A 25,400-nucleotide genomic window follows, 5' to 3' on the forward strand; every position below is an offset into this window, starting at 1 on the left:
GAAGAAAATTCTCTCTGATTCCAGACTTAAGTAGTGAGTTTTATTGCAAAGTTTTTCTCTTTTTGAGTTTATTCCTAGTAGGAAAGGATTGCTTTAAATAAGAAACAGGTGGTGGCAGGGTGGGGGGTGGTGATTTGTGAAAGAAGCTCGAGATTTGCAGTCTCTCGTGTTTGGGTTCAGATGGGAATTACATGCGTCTCTGCTCCTGTACAACTTCCTTGAATCACAGTTTCTTCATTTGTAAAATGGACACAATCGAGCCACAGAGGATTAAATTAGATAATGTGAACAGAATGCCTGGTGTATCACAGGTGCATTAATATTTGATAAAAGGATTCAGTAAGTGTGCTTTTAAAAATCAGTGATTTCCTGGGTCTTAATTTTTTTTTAATTTTACGTCAATGTTTTTTTAAAAGGTACTTTGCTTCCGTTGGCTTTCACTCTGTAGTACTGTACAGCAGTTAAGAACACTGATGCTGGATTCTGAACACTTGTGTCTGAATCTTTGTTCCACCACCTACAAGGAGTATGACCTTGGGTAAACTCTTCTTCTCTCCACCTCCTCTCTCTCCTCCACAAACATGGATAATAGTACCTGCTTCATGGGACTATGGGGAAATGGCTTAACAGTCAATAAAGATAGGCCCCTCTTAATATTATCATTATTAATTTGTGATACATTCCACACAGTGACGCAGAGAAGGTAGAAATTGCCCAACCTTTGATCATTTCAAAAGTTGTCATTGGGACACCCAGGTGGCACAGTCAGTTGAGCGTCCAACTCTTGGTTTCGGCTCAGGTCATGATCTCAGGGTTGAGAGATTGGGCCCCTCATCAGGCTCTGTGCTCTGTGTGGAGTCTGCTTAAGACTCTCTCTCCCTTTCCCTCTGTCCCCCCGCCCTGGGAGTGCTCTCTCTCTCTCAAATAAATCCTAACAACAGCAACAAAGATAGTTGCAATCATCAGCTGTTGATTTCCTACAAAATGGCGGATGAAAAGAGACGAACTTGGCAGCCCCTCCACATAATGAGAAAAACCGATGAGCAGAAAGCGACCCCACAGCAATTTCAGAGCTCGGGTATTCGTCCTGACGGACGTTTCTTTCTCTTTATGTGTCTTTCTAATGGCGACTGTTCTAGAACGGAGAGCTGGACCCACCATTCCGTTTCTCAGATGCAATGGGAAGGTTGCCAGGGTTCCTGGCTGCCACCTGTTTCTCATCCGTTGAGACTTTGATCCCAGTAATGGATTCGCTTGAGCAGTTAGATGGCTCAGCACCAGCACAGCCGACTGCCCGTGGAAAGGAAGCAGGAGTTTTAAAGGGTGGCACGGTTTGCCTTCATTCCCAAAGGGCCAGCAGGATATTCAGGTGGACTGAGTTTTATGTACAAACCATACTATATTTTCAGAGCTCTGACCCTTACAAAAGCACCGTAAAACTGCTTTCCTCTCCATCTAACATTCATTTCCAAAACCACTGAAGTGAAAGGGTCTATTAGTTCAGGGCCAGATTTGAAAGCACATGAAAACTGTGTTCACGAGGTTAAGAAATGGCTTAATAATTAAGTTAAAACAGTTGAAAGTGGATCTAATTTCAAACAGATCAGCTAACCGTGTTAGAAGCAAATGAGGGTGTGTTCCTTCCTATTTTCCTTCCAGCCCTGAGATATTGGCTCCAACCCCACGTGGTTTTTCTCATTCCTCTTTTTTTTTCTTTTTCTTTTTAAACTTGATATAAGATTGACTTCTTCATCGCCCATATGTTAAATTGGTGTCACCCACCGTGAAGACACAGTACACTGGCTATTAAGTCTATTTCGTTCATGCCGCACCCATCCGTGTCTTCTGCCCGCCCGTTCGGATCTGGTTGGGGGTCGCGGTCCCGATACATGGATTCTATTCCGTGCTGCTGAGCTGTGTACTTTATTGGCATTACAGCTGAACTCATCGTTGTGATTATGTCAGCTCAGGACGCGCTCGGGGTGCCCGCTGTGCCTTCGTGTACCTCTTTGGTCACCACCCAGAGCGCCGTCAGAGCGTCCCCACTGCTCAGCGGTCTGCTCTCATGCCTCTCGCTTCACCACTGGTGCAACCACTGGCGATAATTTCTTCCTCCCGAGGCCTGGTGCTGGGGCACGGGGAGGGGAACTGTGTGCGTCACGGAAAGAATTGTGCCTTCATAGCAATAATGGCTCCCAGTCAGTGACCCTCTCCTGTGCGTGTGGCATGAAGTTTACCGATGCTGCCTTTTTACCCGTGTTCCCTCACTGTATTCCTGTAGCCTTGGCCACGGCAGCTGAACACAGGAGCACTGCTATGCTCGCTCACCAAGAGGCATCAGAGGGAGGACTGGGGCGGGCGCTGCCCCTCCCTCTGGACCCGGACTCTGGAGGGAGGAGAAGGCACAGTGAGCTTGCGGTCAGAGGCAGGGGCAGACGCCCAGAGCAAGGAAGGAAAGAGACTAGGCCCCCTGACACTGGATTGTTCACACATGTGCCATGTGCCTGATGCCTGGCGTCTTATGGTGGGTTTCAGCGTTTACCGACTTTAATGTTATTGAGGCATGGGCCCACATGTTGGCGATACAAATAACAAACAGCATCCTGGCCTTTGAGGAGGTTTTAGTCTGGGTGTGGTTCTGGTAATACTCTTCTTCCACAGGGACCCTGGTAGGCCAGGGAGGGGGTCTTATGTACGTACACCAGCTGCCCTGGGTAACATAATGGCTCTGGGGGTGAAAGTTTTATGGGTGATTTTTACCAAGTCTAGAATGAATTCATTAAGAACAAAAGGTATTCTTCATCATAAAAGCACCAAATAGAAAACGCTTTCTTAGGAAAACCAAAGTGGTATCTCGGCAACACCCGAACATGAAAGGTCAGCTAGGCCCAGTCTCTTGTCCCCACCAACTGGAGGGAGGGAGACTCCAAGAGAGGAGTATCTGTTGTGATGGTTTGAACTCATGTGTCCTGAACTGCACTTTGATGCTCTCGCTTCCTCCATCAGCTAGCATGGCATGGCCGTATCTCAGTTTGCCTGGGACAGTCTTGCTTTATACCTGTTGTCCTGATGTAACTGATCATGGTACCCCTCTCTTTACTCCCCACCATGTTCTGGTTCAGAAGATGAATCACGCGGCCATCCCGTCAATTTCCAAAGTGGACCCGGTACTTTGCTAAGTGCTGCTTGGGATGCAGAAGTCTAGGACGTGGTCCTTGCCCTCAGGGAGAGGAAAGTCTAACGGGGAAGAGGAGATATGTATGTTTGAAACAAAATATGTAATATAGCAAGTGCTCAATAAGAAATTGGAAGGTGGGAAGCCTCTCAAGGTTGGAGGTATTGGGGGATGTGTGGGTCAGGGTTCTTTGCAGACAACAGAAAAATGTTCATCTAGTTTAAACAGAAAGGGGGATACAGTTCACAGAGTCGTGAGAGAGGCTGGCACGTAGATGCTGCTGGAACGACAACACCCAGAACCACACAGAAGGTGCCAGTAAGAAGTCTTCCCTGGCCCCACCCTGTACCTCAACGGCAGAGTTCCCCTCGCCCATCCGCCTCCTCATGGAGCCCACTCCACAGTCCGTCCCTCCCGGCATGGCCTCTGGGTGTGGAACCTGCCTCTCAAGCCTGCGTCCAGGGATGAAGGAGAAAGGGAGATGGTCCCCAGAGTCTGTAGTGATAAGAATCCTCCACATGGAGACCCAGTGGTGTGAAGAGGCTGTTGGAACAGTTTCCCTTGCAGGGGTTGTCATGGATGTGCTGGGCTTAGAACTGGACTTGGAGGGCAGAAGGGACCAAGGCAGCAAGTGAAGAAGGAGATTCTCTCAGTGTGAAAGGAACACAAGTCAAGGGACAGAAAACACAGGAATGCAGCTGGCCTTCTGTGGGCATCTGTACACAGATGCGGGCAGGTGGGAGGCGGTGGGAAATGATGTCTCCTGGGAAGGGGGAGACCTCTGGGTTTTGGAGGCAAATAGCACGAGACAGAAGTTGGGCTTTGCTACAGTAACACATAAACTCCAAAACCTCGGGCTTCGTCCTGCATACACTGCCACACATCGAGAACCTCGTGAGGGGCCGTTGGGAATGAGGGACACTCTGTTCCACACAGTCCCTCAGGGACCCAGGCTGATGGCAAGCAGAGTTTGCTGGAGAGCCAGGCTCTTCCATCCCTCAGCACCGGAGTGGCTGATGACATTTCTGTTCACGACAATTGACCAGAATATTCGTGTGGCCCCACCTACTTCAAGGGTTTGGGAAATACATATTTATGAATAAGTAGGGAGAAGATACAGGCAAACGTTCGAAGTGCCTGCCATGGCCGGTTGGAAAATCTTTGAGCACCAGCAGAACTGTGAAAATCATCTGTGGGAGGAAAAACTGAGGAGCACTGGGCCACCCTGTCTGTCTTGCTCACCACCAGCCCTCAGGTCCAGCACAGCGGCTGGCTCCTAGCTGGCACTCGGCACATGTTTGTTGAATGAACTTGGCTCTCGGTGACATGCAGGATGGAATGGAGAGTTTCTCCACCACAGGCAGGGAAGTTGAGAATAAATCTATGACTTCAACTTGGGATATTAGTATATTCTTCAAGGACTAAAAAAGTAAAATTATAGTCGAGCTACAGAACCTGTTCTTGGAAGTCATTCGACGTCTTGATAAGCACATTGCAAAAGCCCATTTTTAAGTTGATAATAATCTTGCAAATTTAAGTTCTTTTTGTAGAAACTGTAAGGATGAGTACTTTAGAGCTGGGATCCTTCTAACCATAAATTTGCGTTTTCTTCCCTTTTTTTTCCTAAAGATGAATCTGACAGCCTGTTTCTCCCGTCATGCTCAGAAGACTAACTTTGAGATGTGCCTCAAATAATAGAACTATGGATATTTCTGTTTTCTAACGTAGTTTACAGCATTTTAAATGTAAAGGGTTTTGGAGAAATTAGTTTTCTCCTACCCCTCTGTCTCCCCAGTGCAATTCTATAAAATTATTGAGAAACACAAATATTCAAGCCGTATATCAAGTCAGCAGTTATCTGGTAGGACGTCCACGTACAAAAATGGGATGCAGTAGGGCTCAGTGGGCTAAAGCCTCTGCCTCTGGCTCAGGGCTCGATCCCAGCACCCGCATTGGGCTTTCTGCTTAGCAGGGAACCTGCTTCCATTCCTCTCTCTCTGCTTGCCTCTCTGCCTACTTTTGATCTCTATCAAAGAAATAAAATCTTAAAAAAAAAAAAAAACAAAAAAAAACCGGGATGCAGTGCCCTCCAGATTTGCCCCTGCTTGAGACAGGACCACAAAAGCAAAGAACCACGTCAGACATACTTTATCAGGGTTAGCATTTTCCTTCCAGAAACTCCTGGCTCCCAAGGCTTCTCTCTTGCACACATCTGTTCTGAAAGATAGAGTAGGTTTTAAGCACAAAAGCTGTGGAGTTGTCTTCTGTGGATTTGGACTTCTGGCTCTGTTCCTTATTAACTGTGTGGTCCTCAGCTGATCACTTACCCTCTCTGGTGTGTTTCCTCTTGCATAAAATGGGGGTGATAGAATCTGTCTGACAGGGTGGTTTTGACGAATGAGATGATGCGTGGGAAGCACTCAACAGAGTATTACCTGACACATAGGAACAGATCAGTGGTGTGAAGTTGGGCCCGTGGTGATAGCAGTGATTTCTCTGGGCCCAAATAATCAGGGTGCGAATGGTATTGGGTCCATGGGCATGGGTTATGTTTTGTGCGAATCACATACATACCATGAGAAGAGGACTTGGTCATTGTTTTTTCAGGTACGTGGATCGCCAGCAAGAGCATTTGTAAAGTCCAGTTGCCTAAAGTAAATAATCATGATCATGATTTAAGTTCCCCCTTTTCAATGACTTTGAGTAGCTGTTCCTTTTCTCGGATCCCTTCAGATGAGGTCCGTTCTGAACAATCACCGAACATCGATGGTACTAGATAGTGTTATTTGCGACAGATCTGTTTCTTGTAGATATTCTTGTAGGAGGTAATTTCCTCTTCTGTGTTGTACTATATTATCTGAAAATAAACACAATCTGCCTAATTGGTCTCCCTGTCTCTACCCTCTATATAAATCAGATCGTGTCTCCCTTATGTTTCAAACCATCAAGGATTCCATATGACCCAGCATATGTACCCAAAAACTGAAAGCAGCCACTTGAGCCGGTAGTGGTACATCAGTATTCGCAGCAGCGTTATTCACGATAATCACAAAGGGGAAAGAACCCAAGTGTCAATCAGCAAATGAATGGATCCGCAAAATGTCATATATACATACAATGGAATTGGACTCCTCCATAAGAAGAAACGAATTTCTGACACGTACCACCATGTGAACCTTGAAAACATTCTGCTAAGTGAAATAAGCCAGGCACAAAAGGAGAACTATCATATGTTTCTACTCACGTGAAAGATCTAGAATAGGCAAATTTTACAGAAGCAGAAAGTAGATTAGAGATTATCCGGGGCTAGAGGTAGAGCTGGGGAGCTATTTCTTACTGGTTACAGAGTCTCTGGGATGATGAGAAAGTTTGAGGAATAGTGATGATGGCTGTACAACGTGGCGAGTATAATTAATGCCACTGAATTGTGCACTTGAGAATGATTAAAACAGTGAATTTTATGTTATATATATCTTACCATAATAAAATGTTTTTTTCATGTCGAGTTTCCTCATGCTCACAGCGGAAACAAAAGTCCCGGCCTGTAAAGCCTAGTACGTGGGCCCCGCCATTGTCCCTCTGACATCATCATTGACCTTTCTAGCCCTTGAGTGTGCTGGACCAGCCACACTGGTCTCTGTGCCTCTCCTCGAGTGTGAACACACCAGCGTCACTCCCAGCCAGTCCCTCTGCTTGGAACCTGCCTCTCTCAGATGCCTGTGGGACACATCTGTCATCTCCTTCATTCATCTGCTGAAATTCCGCCTTATCAGTGAGTCCTTCCTGAGTAGGTCCCTATAAAACAGCCACCCCTAGCACAACCTAGAACCCCTCCCCCATCCTTACTCCATTTTCCTCTGTGGAAAATCTCCCTGTAAGACACAGCATACACTTCTGTGTTTCTTTGCCTCCAGTGACTAAAATGGAAAAGCCAACCATAAGTGCGGGGATATTTTGCTTCATTCCTTTCATTTTTTAAAAAAGATTTTATTTATTCATTTGACAGAGATCACAAGTAGGCAGAGAGGCAGGCAGAGAGAGAGAGAGGGAAGCAGGCTTCCTGCTGAGCAGAGAGCCCAATGCGGGACTCGATCCCAGGACCCCAAGATCATGACCCGAGCCGAAGGCAGCGGCTTAACCACTGAGCCACCCAGGTGCCCCTCATTCCTTTCTTTCTCTTTAATGTCTAGTGCCTGGCATGGCAGAGCGAATCCTTAGGAAATGTCTGCTGAGTGAATAAATGAGTGTATTTGTGTTGGAGATGGAGAGAGAGAGAGAGAGAGAGAAGGATGGATGGATGGATGGATGCGTAGATGGATAGATGGATGGCTGTCCCTTACCAAAAACGATTGCAGGACCAAATATCTGGCTACCTTATGTATCAGTTAACTATCACCACCCTAAATGCCTCATGATGCAACCACAAACCTTAGAGCAAGCCAGCTAATCTCAGCTGTTGGGTGGCTTTGCCTTTGGACAGCCCAGCGTCTGTGACTTGGTGTCTCATTGTGTTTTTAACTTGGGTCTCTCTAATTACAAATGAGGTCGGCATATGCATATACATTTGTTGGATTCCTTTGAGATATTTATTTAGACCTCATCTCTGCTAAAGAGTCTGTGTAAGTCTGTTGCCCATTTTCTTCTGTTGAGTTGATACCTTTTGGATTTTTAGAATTTCTTCACACTATAACAGTCTACAGTCAGTTGTATGTGAAGCACGTGTCTTCTCTCCGTTCATGACTTGTGTTTTACCCTCTCATTGGTGCCTTAGAACTTCGTGTATTTTTGTGATTTTTAGAATGGTTTCCCTGCCTTGTGGGTTAGAAAGGTTTTTCTGCCCATATTACCTAAAATTTTTCCAGTTCTGCCTTTCCCAGGTAAATAATCAATGTACCTGGAATTACTTTTTAAGGATGGTGGGTAGGGATCAAATTTCATTGTTTTATGTGTGTATAATGAATTGTTCCAGAAAATTTTATTGAAAGGCCATCTTTCCTAGTGGCCCGAAATGCCTCTGTTATAAAAATCACGTTTCAACATATATGTGAATCGGTTTCCAGCCCTTTACCTGACATCTTTTTATATTAGTTGTCCATTGCTGTGTAACAAAGCTGTGTAACCAATGGCCTCAAAATTTAGCAGCGTGAAACAAAAAACATTCTTTATCTCAAAGCGTCTGTGGGTCAGAACTCTGGGCACAGCGTAGCTAGGGTGCCTCTGGCCAGGTGTCTGTCAGGAGGCGGCAGTCAGGGTGTTGACCAGGAGTGTCATCTTACCTGAAAGGTCTCTTGAGTTCACTTGTTTGGGGATGGTGGGGTACCAGTTCCCACGGGGTGTGTGATTGAGATCTTGGTCCTTCGTGGCCGTTGGTCAGAGGCCTTTGTCAGTCCCTTCTCCTGTGGGCTTTGGCATAGGACACCTCACCATGTGGCAGCTGGCTTTCCTCAGAGCAAGCAAGCAGAGAGAGTTAGAAACAGGGAAGCCACATTTTTTTGGTGACCAAATTTCAGAAGTGGCATCCCATCATTTATGTTGAGTGTTCTTAATTAGAAGCAAAGCCAATCAGCTCATAGTCAGGAAGAGAGGGAAGTTGTTACACCAGGATGTGAATACCGGAAGGCGGAGGTCACTGGAAGCCATCTTGGAGGTTGCCCACCACACTTCTACAGTAATACAGACAACTTAATCTCCTTGTATTAATCTCTGTTATTTTCAGTAACATGTGGTAGGGTCGTTTATTTTTTACTTCTTGAAACCCATCCATATTCAAATAGAAAACATCTTACATGTTAGCTCATCATTTATGAGATTCTTCGGACAGAGCAAAGCACCTGCCATCTCCTTTATTCATGGTATGCAGTTCATGGAGCTCAATGATGCTAGAACCGTGTTGCCAGTGTCACTGAAAATGATGCTCAGAACAGAATGGAAGGGTTGCAGGGTAATCGCGGTTAACATCACACATGACTTCTTTTTCATTTAAAGCACAAACATCTGCCAGCACACTCTCATGGTTACCTAGTGGGAAGAAATCCTTGGGAGTAATTATGTTGAGTTGAATTGCTTGCTTAAAGATTAACTTTCATAACACCTGCTTGTTCCGTTTGTCGACATCCTAGTTCACAGCTTTCTGTATACACTTCATGGGACGAGGGTGGTTTCAGTTGGAGCTTAAGAGATTATCAAAAAGACTTCATCATCAGGAAAGCATCTGGACCCAGTTCACCTTTCCTTTCTTCAGCTTTGTCCTCACCTGTGGGCAACGTTAGCATGTGCAGATGTGGGCTTCCAGCCAGTGTTTCAAGGAGTTAGACTCCCGCCATCATCAGGAACATGGTGAGGACCAACTTTGCAGTTCTCAGGGAGCCTTTTGGTTCCCTCTTTATGTCCAGTCCCTTGTGTATGCATATGCATGTGTGTACTTGCGTTTACCTCCATGGCTAACGTTGAGTTAATGAAAGAGAGACCCACGTATACATTCTGCAGTAATTTCCATATTTTTTAAAAAAGGTCTTATTTATTTATTTGACAGAGATCACAAGTAGGCAGAGAGGCAGTCAGAAGAGAGAAAGAGGGGTGAAGCAGGCTCCCCACTAAGCAGAGAGCCCAACATGGAGCTCAATCCCAGGACCCCGGGATCACGACCTGAGCCAAAGGTAGAGGCTTAACCCACTGAGCCACCCAGGTGCCCCTAATTCCCATATTTTGATATAGTAAAGAAATAGCTTGGGTTTTAAGTGGGGCTATTAAGAAAGTCTTCTCTATGTGCCTTCTCTTGGAAGAAGAAAATTTAAATAACAGTGGATAAGAAGTAAAAATAAATGCATCCCCAGCTAAGATGCCAGACTTCTAATAACACACCCTTCAAGCAAAGCCCACAGCCCCTTGTTTTTTGTAGAACTAAGGAGGTTATGTATAGACAAATGACAACGTCCCACTATGGGCAAAGATTTTATGCTGTGTTATTAATTCTAGATCCCCTTCTTCTACCCTGCAGCCCACGCATTTATTTGGTAAATGTAACAAGCCAGGAACTAGGCCAGAGTCAGGCATGTGAATGGACAGACGGTGTCAAGATAAAAAAAGATTAGGAACTTCAAAAAAGGATGACAGAATTCAGGTAGAAGCCTACAACTAGAGGGTTGAGGAGGCCTTACAAAGGCTGGAACCACCAGTGTTCATTCCAGATTATTGGAGTCTGAGGCAACAGTTTACGTTAAGATACTTACATTAAGAGGTGCTTCCTTAAGTATGTATTTTGGGAATTAAAATGCAATCACAATAGAGATAACTTTCAGATATGAAGATGGTTTTGTATTTAAAGCAGACTCTACAGAGTCAGGAGATTTTGAGGGTCTTTTCTGATAACATACTGCGCTGCAGAATGTATATTTTAACATAATTTCCTTACATTGATCACATATTTGGTGTTGATAGCTTTTCTGCATAGGCCATATGTGCAGGCTCAGTTGAAAAAAGGAAAAAAAACAAGAAGGTGATGCTAAACTCTAATTTCTCTTGAGCTGTGAGCTATCAGACAGCTTTGTCTTCATTCCCAGTAGCTTCCCCTTCCATCCCTAACAATGTTTTGGAGCCATGAGAAAAATTTACACGTAATATTTTGAACCCATTAAACGATGTTCAGAGCTTAAGAGTTGTTTTTGGATCTCTTGAGTTGGGCAAATCATGATCTCACAGAAAATAATCACTAGGTGATGCGTCGAAGCGGAGCTTTGATTTTTGGTGTGAGTATCTCTTTCTTCCACTGGGGCTCGGTTCAAGTCAGAGGGTTGGACGTCCTGAAAGAGAGGGTCGCCTAGACCAGGCAGATGCACATGTGAGCTCTTCCTTTGGTGAATGTGAAGGTAGAATTATTCAGAATATAATCCGAAATGCATTTGATCATATGACAGATAGTTTAATAATTTATTTTTGGCCTTATTAGCAAAGCCTTATATTTACTCTGCTGTCACCAAAACAAGACTTAAAACACGATCATAGTGGTTTCGCATGTGCGGGTATGTTCTGATTTAAATTTTTCTTTCTTTGCAATGTTAATGACCTGATAGCAACTACACATTTGAGCTGAGAGGTTGTGGGGGGAAATTACATACAAATAATGTCGAATTTAGAATAGCAGTGCCCAAAAGTGGTACGGAAAGGCTGACAGGTCTGTGCTCTCAGCATGTAACTCTGTGGCAGATGTTTTATCCTGTAAATATCCTCCCCAAATAGATGAAAAGGTGTAACTGGTTCCAGGGTTAATTTGTGGAGCTCGTTACATGCCAGTGTACCGACACGGCTGATGGACGATGCATAGAACATTCTCCGCAGAGACTTCAAGAACTAGAAACTACTAAGATCTTTGGTTCAGAGATAATCGGGCGCTCCTAATTATACGATATTACGATGTTCCCAGTTTGAGGAATTGTCGGGAAAAGTAGTGAGAAGGGTAGCTTGGCACCCTCACTCCCCTGTATGTCCTCGTAGCTCGTGAGGACCCAAAGCACGGGGACAAGGGTGTCTGTCAGTCTGAGGAAGGCTGCTGGCACGTGGACCTGGCAACACCTACAGGGGTCGGGGACAGCAGAACTCATTTAAACGCCGCACGGCAAGATGGGAAGACAGGTGGCGACTCTCTTCCAGGGATATCTTCTGGTTGAGCAGAACCAGACCAACTGTTCCTCATTAAAACGCATTTTGCAACATGTTCTAATGTGAACAGACCAAGTGAGAGTGTGTATGTGTGTGTGTGTGTGTGTGTGTGTGTGTGTGTGTGTTGTCAGAGAAAATGCCACACTGTGCCCCCTCCAGGTCCCGTTTACAGAGTGTCAGCATGGCTCACAACTGCAGGACAGGTGGGGTGCAGCGACCCCGCAGGGCGTGGGACCTGACCTGGCTTTCCTAGAATGGCCTTCTGCAGAGAAGCACAAAACAGCACCATTGCGTCTGTGAGGTGCAGTGACAGGTAAAGTGGGTAAAGTCGGCTTGGAAGGAATCTCGAGCCCGATCACCATTTGGCGTGCCGTGCCCTGGGTTTTCTCACTTCTCTGTGTGGCGTTAGAAATGGGCCTCTGCTATGTTAGCACCAAGGCCGAACTTCGCAGGACCGAAGCCAAGCCTCTCTTGGGCTTCACCGCGCATAGCCGTTCCCCGTCAGTTGGGCAGGTTGGGATTAGGTTAACAGCCTCCCTGGGCACTTGGGGGGAATGAATTTGCACATTAGAGCACTTAGAACAGTGTCGGGCACGTGGTGACTAGTGCCTGAAGACCTCTCGTCTCCTTAGTGTTTTTATATAGAGGCTGTGGTCCACCTGTCCTCCTGGATCATTAGGCTTCTGGTGCTGTGGCCATTTCATGCATTGCAAGTTATAAATATTCCTGAGGGAGGAACTGCAGGAGAGGCCTCTGAGCACCATGACTTTCCCCTGGAAGGCCAAGCCCAGCCAGCTTGGGCAAGATGTTTGCACCTGTACAAAAATATAAATATAGAATGGAAAGGAACACACAGAAGAACTAATACCTCTTCAGAGAACACTCATTGACCACCTCCTTCAGGCCCTTGTCTCTTTTGGCTGAAAAAGCCATGAGCAGGACAAACACGGTGGCTTAGCAGGTCTGCGTGAGCAGAGGCTGAGCCTGGAGGCCCCGTCTTCTTCCACAAGGAGGATTCCTGGCCAGCCAGCGGCACATCCCCCCGGAGCTGCCCGGCACCCCTTTTCCCTGTAACATGGAGAACACTGGGTCTGTCGGAGCACATTCTCTCTTGTAGCTGGTTTAGCTCTGCCTGAACTGAGCACATCTTCTGGTGGGACAGTGAGAACACGGGGAAGTCGCATATGCCAGGAGCGGCAACGTGCGCACGCACAGACACTCACAAGCACGCGTGCACATGGGCACACACAAGTGCACGTGCGCACACACACACGTACACACAACAATCAAAGGCCGAGATGGAGAAATTATCCCGGGTTATCCCCATGGACCCAGTGTGAATCACAAGGATCCTCACTGAAAAGCCTGTACTACTGGATTTGAAACTGGAGAGAAAAGGGCCCAAGCCAACGGATATAGGCAGCCTCTGGAAACCAGATAAAGAGCAAGGAGGCCAATTCTCCCCAGAACTGCCAGAAAGAATGCAGCTCTGGCAGCACCTTGATTTTTTTAATTTCCAACCTCCAGAATTGCAGGCTAATGGATTTGTATTAAAACCTGAGGTTTGTGGCAATTTACTGAAGTAGCAATAGAAAACCAGTGTACCGTGTTACTTCTCTGCTGGCAAGTTTTTCCCCGTTAGTGCTATTTTATTGTTACACAGTGTGGTATAGATGGTGGTTGACCCTCTGTTCCATCTAGCCCACAGTCTAATAAGAAATCCTAGGATAGGTAAACGGCAGTTTATATCCCTGTATAAAATGTGTATCTGTAGTACTAAGGAGCAGATAGAAAGGCAGATATCCTTACAGCCAGCACCCCAAGGTACGGGGCCCGGGACACGTGCTGGCGGGGCTCGTCTCCAGCGCGCATGGGATCACGCGGGAGCAGACGGGACATTTACTACCGCTGACAAGTACCATGACTTGGCCGGCCAGCAGGATGCCCAGCCCCACGGAGGGGAAACACCTCACTCATGGGGGGCTGGTGCTGGTTGAGAGAGTTTTTCCTACAGGAGGTCCTGTCTGACTGAGCCCTGGGAAAACAACCACAAGAGGAAGCAGGGGGCAGACAGAGGGCGGAGGGAAACTGGCTGGTTCAGACAGGACACAGAACATAAAACCTTTGTGGGATCGAGAGGGACCCCTTTCCTTTTTAGTTTCCTTGGGGGAAAAAAAAAGTTACAACAAAACTAAATATCAAAGGAAAAAGCAGATATAAAAATGAGCCCCTGGAACATGTGGCCGGTGAACCCCTCTTCGTAAATTGTGGAGTTCAAGTTTCCCTGCACGTATGAGATGGTTGTAGTTAAGAGCCGGTCTAGAGGGCTCACTCCGAGGAAGGAGACATAGCTTCTCCGTCACAGGTTAGCGCGGGAGGGGAGTACCCAGGACAGGACATCTTTGTCTCCGTGCTGGGGACAGGTGCTGTGGGGAACTCTGGCTGTCCCCGTGTTCCAGGTCACGCTCCTGGCATGTAATAGCCCTTCGTGTGGACTTTCTGCGTTCCAGGCATCCAACCTGGGCACTGGGCAGATCACTCCAAACCCTCTCGACATCCTCTTATGGTAGATATTGATATCTCTGCTTTGTAGAAAAGGTAACTAGGCTTCAGGGCTTTAAACCACGTGCCCAAGGTCACACAGCGCCACATGTCTGACCCTGGATTCAGTGTCTGCCCTGCCAGAATTTGGAACCTGTGCCCATTCGTCATATACCGTGTGTCCCCTGATAATGGGGAAGGGACAGGAATAGCCTAGATCAATTAGCTATATTTGAGAAGCAAATAAAATAGTGACTCTGATTTCACAAAAAGAGTATCTGAGACAGTTTGCCAATTCCATTAGGACCGCAGAACACCACGGAATGTGTTAACCTGGAGTTTCATGTGCTCAAAACACTTAACATGCCTAGCTCACTTGATCCTCCTAACACCCTGTGATGTGGAAATACTAACAGTAGCTCCATTTCTTAGGCGATTTTATGTGGAAACAGAGAGGCTAAATCATTTCTCCCAGCTCCCAAGTTGGAGGTGGGATTAGAGCCCAGAACCCGGGTGCTCCCAGCCCCAGCACGGGTCCCACTTGGCCTCCGTGCACCCCGTGTGCTCAGGTGTATAGGGCTCCCTTGCCTCATCCCAGCCGTGCACGGGCAGCTGTTCACGGAGCGGAACTCAAGATGGACTGTCGTTACCATCTAGCCGGACCGACTTCTCTTTTCTGAAGTCTTCATGTATCTCCACCTGGTTGAAGTCTGATCCGTAGACTTCCTGAACATCAAAGTGGTTTTTGTTTGGTTTTGTTTTCAGTGTAGCTACTTGGTTCTGCTTTAACAGATTTATTACTGCAGTAGGATTTGATAAACTGTACTTTTGAAAATTAGTAGGATACTTTAAGAATTAGCAAGAATGTTTAGAGATAATCAAGGAAACAGTGAGATTTTTGGCGGTGGGAGGAATAGCCCGTGTTGATCAAAGTGAACACTTTCTCAGTTGTCCTTCGTTTGCTGTAACTGGGTACACGCAGGGATCTTTTCGATCAAACAAAGGTCCTATCCTGCCTCGTTTCAAATTTCTGTTTTGAAAAAGGCATTTCTAAGTGGAGTTCGATTTCTTAAAATGTGTAAGTTTGAGCGTTGGTGTTTCCTTAGTTTTAGCAAGCAATAACATTTCCCATAGTTTTAGCAAGCAATAACATTTCCCATAGGCATATCACAGTGTGAGAGAGGGAAGTGCATCTTGAATTTCAAGAATTAATAACCTTTGGTAATAATGTTTAAGAAGTTTAGGGAAGGTTTGAGCCTTTTGTTTACTTCCCAGAATTATTGGCCGTACTGTTTTTCTCTAATCTGTGTGTCTGTGTGTGTACATAAACTTTTACGTTAGCATTCTTATTTATCATCACCTCACCTAAAAGCACTTTTTGTGTAAATTGCATCATAGAAATGCTGCAGTATTTCCTATTCATGAATGTTGCTTCTGACTGTATAGAGGTCTGCCATAGTTGTATGTGGAAATGTTCAGGAGACAGTCCTTCTGTTTCCTTTTTTTTTTTTTTAAGATTTTATTTATTTGTCAGAGGAAGAAAGAGTACAAGCAGGGGAAGTAGCAGGAAGAGGGAGAGGGAGAAGCAGGTTTCCCGCTGAGCAGGGAGTTCAATGCGGGGCTCCATCCCAGGACCCTGGGATCATGACCTGAGCCAAAGGCAGATGCTTAACCTACTGAGCCACCCAGGCGCCCCTCCTAAATTTTTAAGTTACTTTTCCTTCAGTTATCACAGTGCTGGTGACAATTGAAATGTACAAAGCTAGCTCCCTGCTGACCACTGCCAGCTGAGAAGTCTTTTTCTCAATCTTATATTTAAAAATGTATCATCAAATTCTTTTAATCAAGATTTTAGATCGGTAAAAGGTGACCTTGTAAAAGAAGCAGAGTGTGGTAGAGATAGACCGCATTGTCCCTCTCCTGCCGCGTTGTCAGGTGCCCACCTTGATCTTCGGGAGAGCGGCAGGGCAGGTAGGCTCGGCTGCCCGCTGCTGTCTCTGAGATTCTGTGCTGCAGGTGTGACCCCTGGGGATGGGAGGGTTCCCTACATTCAGACATACTAGCTGTTTGCTGGGATTGAGTAGTGGGCAGGGTATGGAAGGGGATAAGGAAATGCCCAGGGAAGAACACATCTGCAGGCCATCCACTCTGGTAATTCACTGGGTAACTTTCATATTTGGAGAAAATTTTATGATAGATGAGTTAGAAGAAGGAGCAGAAATTTTGTGGAACAGTCATCGAAAGTCAAGTTGGAGAGCACAAACACATTAGCTATGAGGCAGCTTTGGGAAGCAGAAGGTTCTATAAACACAGATGCTCAGTGCTTTAAGACGTGGCCTCCTCCTGCCCAGGGCCGCCTGACCCCTGGCTGGGTGCCAGCAATCACCAAGGGACAGTTTGAAATGGCGGGTGTAGAACCAGGGTCCAGCATGCAGACAGATGGGCAGAACAGAGGAGGATTCTTCCAGAAGCCAGGAGAGACTGCATTTCAGGGGCTCACTCTGGGAGGGGCCCCTTCCACACCCTGTACTTAATTTTGTATTCGTACTTTTTCCTGAACAGAAAACCTTAGTCCCCATGCTGTCTGGCTGGACCCTTAGCTGAGCTCTCTTGAAGTGGGGGTGTGAGTGGGGCTGAGTGCATATGAGCACAGGCACCCCCACATTTTTAGAGGTACAGTCTGTATTCTTCACTGGCTTTTCAAAGCCGGGTTGGTCTCAAAAATCTCACACTTGGGCTGATGAGACACGAATTAGCCTCTCAAGGATGGTCTCGTAAATCCAAATTTAAGAAGCTTTAATCTCTAGGGGCAACACCTTAGGATTCCTGTAGACTCGTTCCCTGTGCCCATCACAGGACACACAGGTCACGAGGGACACGGAGAGGCACGTTTTTTAATCATCTGTGGGTCCTGTCCTCGGGAATGTGCGCTCCCATTCACTCACTTGGTCACATTTAAACACTTCCCGAGTCCCCGCTGTGTCCCCGCTCCATCCCCGCAGCTGCAGGGCCAAGCCTGGGGGTGAAGTAGGCAGAGAGCCTCCCTGCTTTGAAGAACTCTCATCCCTGATGTCATTGCAGCAAAGAACTGCGTTCTCTCCCGAGGCTGGCTGCCGGGTCCAGATGAGGGCTGTCCTTGAGATACTGAGACTACTTTTAGGCAAACTAAGTTTGTCGGCATATTCTTAGCTCCAGAGTATCACACAGAAAGCCAGATTCATGCCAGAACGGTCCCCTGAGGCGGGGGCAGCTTTGGAAGGACCTGTGAGCTCTGGTGACCGTCCCGCCCCCGCAGGGAAGGAAGTTCATCTGTTCCGCACTGGACGTGAGCAGGGGGTCGGTTCAGGTACCTGTGGAGCGCAGAAGTGAGCCCTAATTTGACCGGCACCGGGTTGGCAGATTTAGTCGGTGGTTAGCAGTTTGTTTTTTGTTCTTTGGTTTTGACTTTGCAACGAGTCTCCTAGCATCAAAGCAAGAATCCTTTGTCTCTCACATGGAATCATTAACCAGTAGAAACTGGAATCTGAAAGTTATTTTCATTTCCCCCTTCTTATTCTCTATACCTCTCGTTACTCACTCATCTGAACTCAGGTCCTGTGGGTTCTCCATCAAAAGTCCGTGGTCCCTCCTTCTCCAGGGGGGACACCTGCCACCATCCTGACATAGATGCTCATCACCTCCCGCAGCTCACCACTGGACCCTCTACTCCCGGTCTCTTCCCTCCCTTTGGTGCACCCTGTGCCTTCAGGCCACCGTTTCCTTCTGGAAGGTATGGTTTCCCTGCATCTACTGTGTGCGGTGCGCTGCAACTCCCACCCAGAGGACGCAGGCATCAACAAGAGGGTCTTAGGGAGCTTGGAAGAAAGAACACGCAAAATAAAAAGGTTATTGAAACACGTTTTGTGCTGCTGTGGGTTTCTTGTTCTTCCGCAGACATGCCTTTATGCTGTCCTGCCTCTGGGTCGCCCCCTCGTCCCCCCAAACTGTTCCTCGCATCCACACCCTCCTGCCCACTTCCATATCCATCTCTCAGAGTGGTGTTTCCGGTCTCAGCAGGGGAGGCAGCGATTCTAAAGCCTGTAATAAGACGGAGATCTTATATAATAGAATTAAAGTTATGCTTCCAAAAGCTAGAACCATCTTGAGAGCAGCCACGTGCCCCCTCCCCACTCCTCTGCACACCCCCCAGTAGAAAGCATCAGGGAACACAGACTACCAGAAAATTGGTGCGGTGGGCCTGTCCCTCTGGCCACCCACACCCTTCAGCTCCCTCTTCATGTTTGGGGCATCTTGGGACTCTCCACCCGGAGGGATATGTTTGCAGAATAAAACAGCTTCCACAGTTCTCCTCTGTCATTCTCTTACTTTGCTGAGTAGATATGGTTCCATCTCCCAAAGGTCCATTTTTTATATGATTCCACTGTACATAAGTGTCATGCTTCTCCTGGGGTGCCTGGGTGGCTCAGTGGGTTAAAGCCTCTGCCTTCGGCTCAGGTCATGATCCCAGGGTCCTGGGATCGAGCACTGCATCAGGCTCTCTGCTCAGCGAGGAGCCTGCTTCCTCCTCTCTCTGCCTGACTCTCTGCCTACTTGTAGTCTCTGTCAAATAAATAAATAAAATTTAGAAAAAAAATGTTATGCTTCACCTTAAACTAACTCTCTCTCTCTCTCTTCCTCTCATATATATTTTGTGTATTATCTGGAAAATCAGGAACTTGGCCTGATACTTCAAGGCAAAGAAATGTGATTTATTCATACCTAACTTGGGGCTACCTGACCCACGGTGGGTTTTTGAATGTGTCTGTGTTGGAGAAGTTACTAAGCAATCGCTTCTTCTTACATCAGGCCAAAAAGCTTCTACACGGCAAAGAAAACCATCAACAAAACAAGCAGACTACCTGAATGGAGAAAATATTTACAAATCATATATCTGATACCTGATAATATCCAAAATATATAGAGAACCCCTATAACCCACTAGCGAAAAAACAATCTGGTAAAAGAAAGGGCAGAGGATGTGAGTAGATACTTCCTCAAAGAAGACATCCAGTTGGCCAGCAGGTACACGGAACATGCTAAATGTCTCTCATCATCAGGGAAACACAAATCACAACCACCCTGAGCTATCACCTCCCGCCTGTCCGAATGGCTGTTATCAAAAAGGCAAGAAATGACAAGTGCTGGCAAAGATGTGGAGGAAAGGGCCGTGTTGCGAGAGAATGTAAATGGGTGCAGCCGCTGTGGAAAACAGTACGGTGGCCTCTCAGAAAATGAAAAACAGAAATACCGTATGATCCAGCAGTTCCTGTTCTGTATATTTATCTGAAGAAAGGGAAAACACTCACCCCTGTGTTCGCCGTAGCATGATTCACGGTAACCAAAATACGGAAACAGCCTAAGTGTCCGTTCTCTTTATCCAAAGAAGATGTGGGATATATATATCCTGTGTGTGTGTGTGTGTGCATGTGTCTGTATACGTGAGTCTTACTCAGCCATGAAAAAGAGACATCTTACCAAATTTGCAACTGCGTGGATGGACCTTTAGGAAATTATGCTAAGTGAATTAAGTCTGAGGACAAATGCCATATGGGCTCAATTATATGTGAAATCTTAAAAAAAAAAAAAAGTGGAACTCATAGATCTGGAGAAGAGATTGGTGGTTGCCAGAGTTGGGGGTGTGGAGAGGGTGGACGAGGTGGGTGAAGAGGGTCAAAAAGTGGAAACTTCTAGTTACAGCACTGAGTAAGCTCTGGGGGTATCAAGCACAGGGCGGTGACTATAATTACTATGTTGCATATTTGAAAGTTGCCCAGAGGAGATCCTAAACGTTCTCATCAAAAGAAAAAAGATTGTGACTATGTGTGGCTCTGGGCATTATAAGCAGCCCTACTGTGGGGGTCATTTGGGAGTCCATAAAACACGGGATCCTTCTGCTGCCCCCTGAACTAGTCACAGTGTTCTATGTCAGTTACATCTCAGTAAAGACAAAAAAGCTTCCTTGAGAGACTCATTCTTGACTGAGAGTCACAGTCGACCTGTTCTGTATCTCACAATCACGTTTTCCCCTCTGTTTCCATCTTCATAGGACTTCAGAAAAAGGCTTGGGACTGACCTCAGCTCGGTGCCCCACACTTCCACGGTTCGGCGGGACCCCGCGAGTTCCAGAATGGCGCTCCGCTTGCAAAAGCTCCGTGGAGACTGTGCGTCGGGGGTGTCTGTAGGCTTGGCTCTGTTGGCCCTCCTTCTGGCTCTTTTGGTCAAAGTCTATAATTAAAGTACAACTAATGGAATCATTTGTGAGGAAGACTACATTTCTAATTAAAATCCATACCGAACAGAAAAGCAACGGCATCTGTCCTCCAGGAGCTGGAGTTTACGCTGGTCTCTGCCCCCGAGTCAGCCATACTTTTTATGAGGCTTACCCTGTCGCCTGTCCCGTTGGCCCATCCGTTATTTGACATGACACCTACTAACTGTTACCGCGGCATATCTTTCGCATGAAGCCCCTTTCGGTTTATCTGCAGCAGGAAACGGTTGCATTTTTCTTCAAGCCTCCAGTCTTCAAGTCAGAGCTTAATTGAGCAGTGGATCTGGTCATCTTTTCCTGACGTGGGAAGAATTTTGAGTCTTCAATAAACATTTAAAAATGTTTCTTTCTCTGGATGCTTTGTGTGGAGTCCTGATGCTACAAACAGTAGATGTGGTCCTGGAAAGTTTATAGGGAAACCTGTGTTTGGAACAAGACTTCTCTCGGAATGCACAGGGAGAGTCACCAAGTCAAGGACTCTCGGTGACATTTTGAGAAGTGTGGGGAATCGCCCACTTCTCTGGCAGCCACGAACTTCCAAAAACTGGATTTGTCTCAAAGCAGCTGTGCCCCTTCTCTGATGGTTCTGATCGATGACATCAAATGATTCTCTCTACCTGACATCACTGGCTTTTCCCAAATACAGTGATTTATTTCACAATAAAAGGACTCGATGTACTAAGCAATCCTATGAACACCAGAATTTAAATGTTATCTGGATCGTATCGGCCCAGGGAAATCAGGTGCCCTCTGGTTCCCGTAGGACATTTCATCTTTAAACCCACACCCCTGTTTAGCTCCTCCTTTTAGGTGTCTTTTAAGGAATCCAAATTATAATTTATGTCATTGGTTGGTGAGCTAACAAAACAAACAAGCAAAACAAAGCTAGTGTTAGTACATGTGTGCTTCTAAGAGGAACTCACATTTCCAATGCAGAAGACCTACCCGGGCCCGTCCCAGAGCCCCCCAGGGGAACATGCATTTGGGACACTTCTGAGTCACACTGTGTGGGACGTAAGAAGAGCTCTGTGCCCCTAACTGACCAGAGACGAAAAGGGTGTTCATGCTCCCCATCTCACCCTTTCCCCACTCTCTCTCTCACCTCTCCCCTGTTTTATCCCCTCCTGCCCTTTAAGTTGTTCTTGCCTCTACTCTGCTCCCCTGAGCTGTCCTTCCTGTGGACAAAGGGCACGCCCAGCCATCCAGCAGCCCCACTGCCCATCCCCCACTGTGATGGGGGTTCTCAAGGATTGTTTCTGCCATACGGGGTCACCCCCTGCCACCTTTCCTGTTTCTGACCCCAAGTTGGGCTGCAGCTTCATTTTGCTCAGAGGTTCAGAAAATACAAAAGCCCCACAATAGGGACCGGGTCATGTGCAACGTTTGCCATCCTGGTGAGAGTTGGCTAGACGGGGTCTAGGGTCTACACATCCCGCTTGCCTTTTCCCATGACCTCCTGCAGGAGGGAGAGAAGGGGGAAGGGTGTGCTTGTTGCTGACGGCGCAGTTCTCTCGTGGACAGGGTGATCCTGGGAGCCTTCCGAGCAAGAGTGGTCATCAGGAAGGCTGTCCCCCTTCTACCTCCTCTCCTTCCTGCCCACGGTGCTCCCGCACGCCTCCCACCCCCTTGGAGTTGGGCCTGGCCTCGTGACCTGTGTCGGCCAATGCAAGGGGAGTGGAAGGGTCAGATCTTTGAGGCAGATGTTGAAAGAGCCGGGGTACAGTCGCCATATGCTCTTCCCGCCACATCAGGACGAACCTGTCCTCAGCCTGAGTCCTCCGAGGGAGTGCGAGGAGCAGAGCCCCGCACCAGCACGTGCTGCAAGTGGATAAAACAAGAAAGGAACTTCTTTTGTGTGAAGCTGCTGTCAGCCTAGAATGGCGTAGACCATCCTGATGCGTTCAGAGTCAGCCATGACAGAACGGTTGACTGGCCTTTTGTGAACGCAACGCTCATGTGCCTCAGATTTTCCCTTAGTGCCCAAATCTTTTTTTTTCCTTTTTTTTTTTTTTTTGAAATAGTGACTCTTCCTGCTGAAAAGGAAGCTATGAAGAGACCCGTCTTGGTTCATTCCAGCTGCTATAACAACACCGTTGGCCGGGTGACTTATAACTCACAGAAATGTGTTTCTCATAATTCTGGACACTAGACAGGCCAAGGTCAAGGCGCCGGCAGATTTAGTATCTTGTGAGGACTCACCTCCTGTTCCACAGACAGCCATCTGCTTATGCATCTCACGCGGCAGAAGGACAGTGTCCTTGTCTCGTGAGGGCACTGATTGCATTGCTGAAGGCCCCACCCTCCTGACCTAGTCACCTCTCAAAGGCCCCACCTCGTACATCACATTTTTAAATAAAGAAGGTTTATTAATCAAGTTTTTTTTTTCTCTCCCTCTCCTTCCCTCCCTCTCCCTCTTTCTTTCTGTCTTCCCTGGTTCATCCAGTGGGAGATAGTTGGATAACGGAAAAAAATTCTTTTGTGAAAACTTTGCTTTGTTGCTAGAAAAATGTGTCTAAACATCAGATTTCCATATGTCTTTCAGTCAAAACATATGCTTTCCTGTTGACTTCAGTCCAGGTTGAAGATTTCAGTACGGGGAGAGAATTGGAGTTACAAATGAACTCGAGTTTTATCACCATAGCAAACATAGAAGAAAGTAAAGGAAGGGCAAGAGGGAGGGAAGGGAGGAAAAGAGAGAAAGAAAGAAGAGAAAAAGAAAGAGGGGGGAAAGATATTCTTAAGATTTGCCTGGGCCCTGAGGCACTCCAGGATATTTTAAACGTCTGAGGGAAACAGTGACATCTGTCAGATACTGTGCAAAGTCATCGCTCAAAATGGTTGGATTTCAACGTTGGAATGCACACTTCTCCATGATGCTGTGTCTAAGACTGGATTTTTGGCACTTGCTGTGACAGAAAAGCAAGTATCAGGTGAAAATGTGGAACAGGTACTGAAGACAATCTTATAATCATGGTTTGAGAAGTTGTGCAGTGCCCAACAGATGCACATGTTCCATTAATACATAATGATGATAATTTTAGAATAAAACAAAAATATATTTATTTCAATTTAATCGTATTACTTTTTTCACACAAATTTTTGTAAGGTATTTAAGACACAAGTATTTATTAAGTTGTTAGTGCCTTGCTACTTAGTAAACAGGATGGTTAGCTTTTTCAGTTGGCCTAGGTGTGGCATGAATCAAAAAGCTTGAGAACCTCAGTTCTGTGGTGTGACCTATTTAGAGGACCCATGCCAAATTTATATTTAAGCTGAGGTCCTAATTATTTCTCAAAATATTTTTCTTTCGTTTTTTAATTTATTAATAGCACATGTTTAATAAATTTGCACCTGCCTAACCACCGAGCTAGAATTTATGGTGTTGAAACTGTCAAATTTAGGGTGCCTGGGTAGCTCGGTCAGTTGAGAGTCCAGCTCTTGGTTTCAGCTCAGTTCATGATCTCAGGGTCCAGGGGTGGAGCTCCATGTGGGTCTCCGTGCTTACTGGGGAGTCTGCTTGGGATTCTCTCTTTCCTTCTCTCTCTGCACCTTGGTCTTCCCACTCGCTCATGAGCATGTGTGCTCTCTCTCTCAAATAAATCTTTAAAACAATTAAATAAAGAAACTGTAAAATTTGAGTTAAGGAACCATCAAGGAGTCAAGGATCTGAACCAACTGGATTCAGACCTCAGTAGTTTTCCTCAGACCTCAGTACAGATTGGAGGCGGATTGTTTAGGGAAAGAGCATGAGGTTTTTTGACATCAGCAAAAGTTTGGTTTAAGTTGCAACCAGGCCACTTTCTGAGCTTCATCTGTAAAATAGAGAGACAGTTCTACTGCAGGGTCACTGAAAGATGAAATGAGATCACATATATCAAGTATTATGTCCTTGGCAACCGTAATTTTTTCCCCTTTCATGATTTACTTTAGCCATTTAAACATGAAAACCAATTTTATAAATAAGGTTAGGTGGTTTTAAATTCTGATATTAACACACGACCACCCAAAAGAATTATATGGAATAAAAAGAGTCCTGCCCCAAGGGACTTAGAGTCTAATTCTAACAAATGCAGCAAAGGAAGAAAAATTCAAAGAAAATGGATTGCAGCTGTATTTGAGGAGATCAAATTAATGAATGGTGTGGGGCACAGATTTGGGTGGCCGGTCTAAGATCAAGAAGGAGATTTTCCTTGGCCAAAGATGAAAAGAGCAAGCAGATTAATGGGAGACCTAGCAGTCATGCCCTCCCCCACCCTGCCTTGGGGGTAAAAGGAAATGCAGACACTATTATTTTTCATTAGTTTTCTGTCAATTATTTCCTACTAGCACTGTTTCTTGGGGTTCTGTAGCCAAAATATCCCAAATGTGTAGAGTTTGAAGCAAAGAGTTTCATTCAATCTCTCACGGTCTTCCTAGTTAATGGACATTGGAATATACTTACAGATACTAATGAGGCAAGTGCCCAGAAAAAAAAAATCTATTTATGTTAATATACATATTTATGTATTTCATATCTAAATATATTTTTAAAACCCAACCTTGGATTAAGGTAAGAGAAAACTTGAAATTCAGAAGAGCCTAAAGAACTAAAAATTTTAACTCTTCGGTTTATCTAATCTGCTTTTAATATGCCTACTTAATCTAGTATCTGCAGATGTTATTCCAGGCTGTCTGATTCCAAGTTCCAAACTTCTAACTCCTGTTTTTACCCACAGTTCACAT

General features: G+C 46.0%; 1 protein-coding gene across 3 annotated transcripts in view; it reads left to right on the top strand.

The window, feature by feature from the left end:
* Nucleotides 1-23,746, top strand: part of CDKAL1 (CDK5 regulatory subunit associated protein 1 like 1) — a 633,148-nt gene extending 609,402 nt beyond the window's left edge. For all 3 annotated transcript variants that reach the window (XM_044259756.1, XM_044259746.1, XM_044259765.1), the window contains one exon: nt 20,457-23,746. In XM_044259756.1, the coding sequence (XP_044115691.1) occupies nt 20,457-20,645 (189 nt within the window). In that variant the 3' untranslated portion in view covers nt 20,646-23,746. The remainder of the gene's footprint in view (nt 1-20,456) is intronic.
* The last annotated feature ends 1,654 nt before the right edge of the window (nt 23,747-25,400 follow it).

This window comes from Neovison vison, chromosome 1 (assembly GCF_020171115.1).
Source record: "Neovison vison isolate M4711 chromosome 1, ASM_NN_V1, whole genome shotgun sequence".
Classification (NCBI taxonomy): Eukaryota; Metazoa; Chordata; class Mammalia; order Carnivora; family Mustelidae; genus Neogale; species Neogale vison.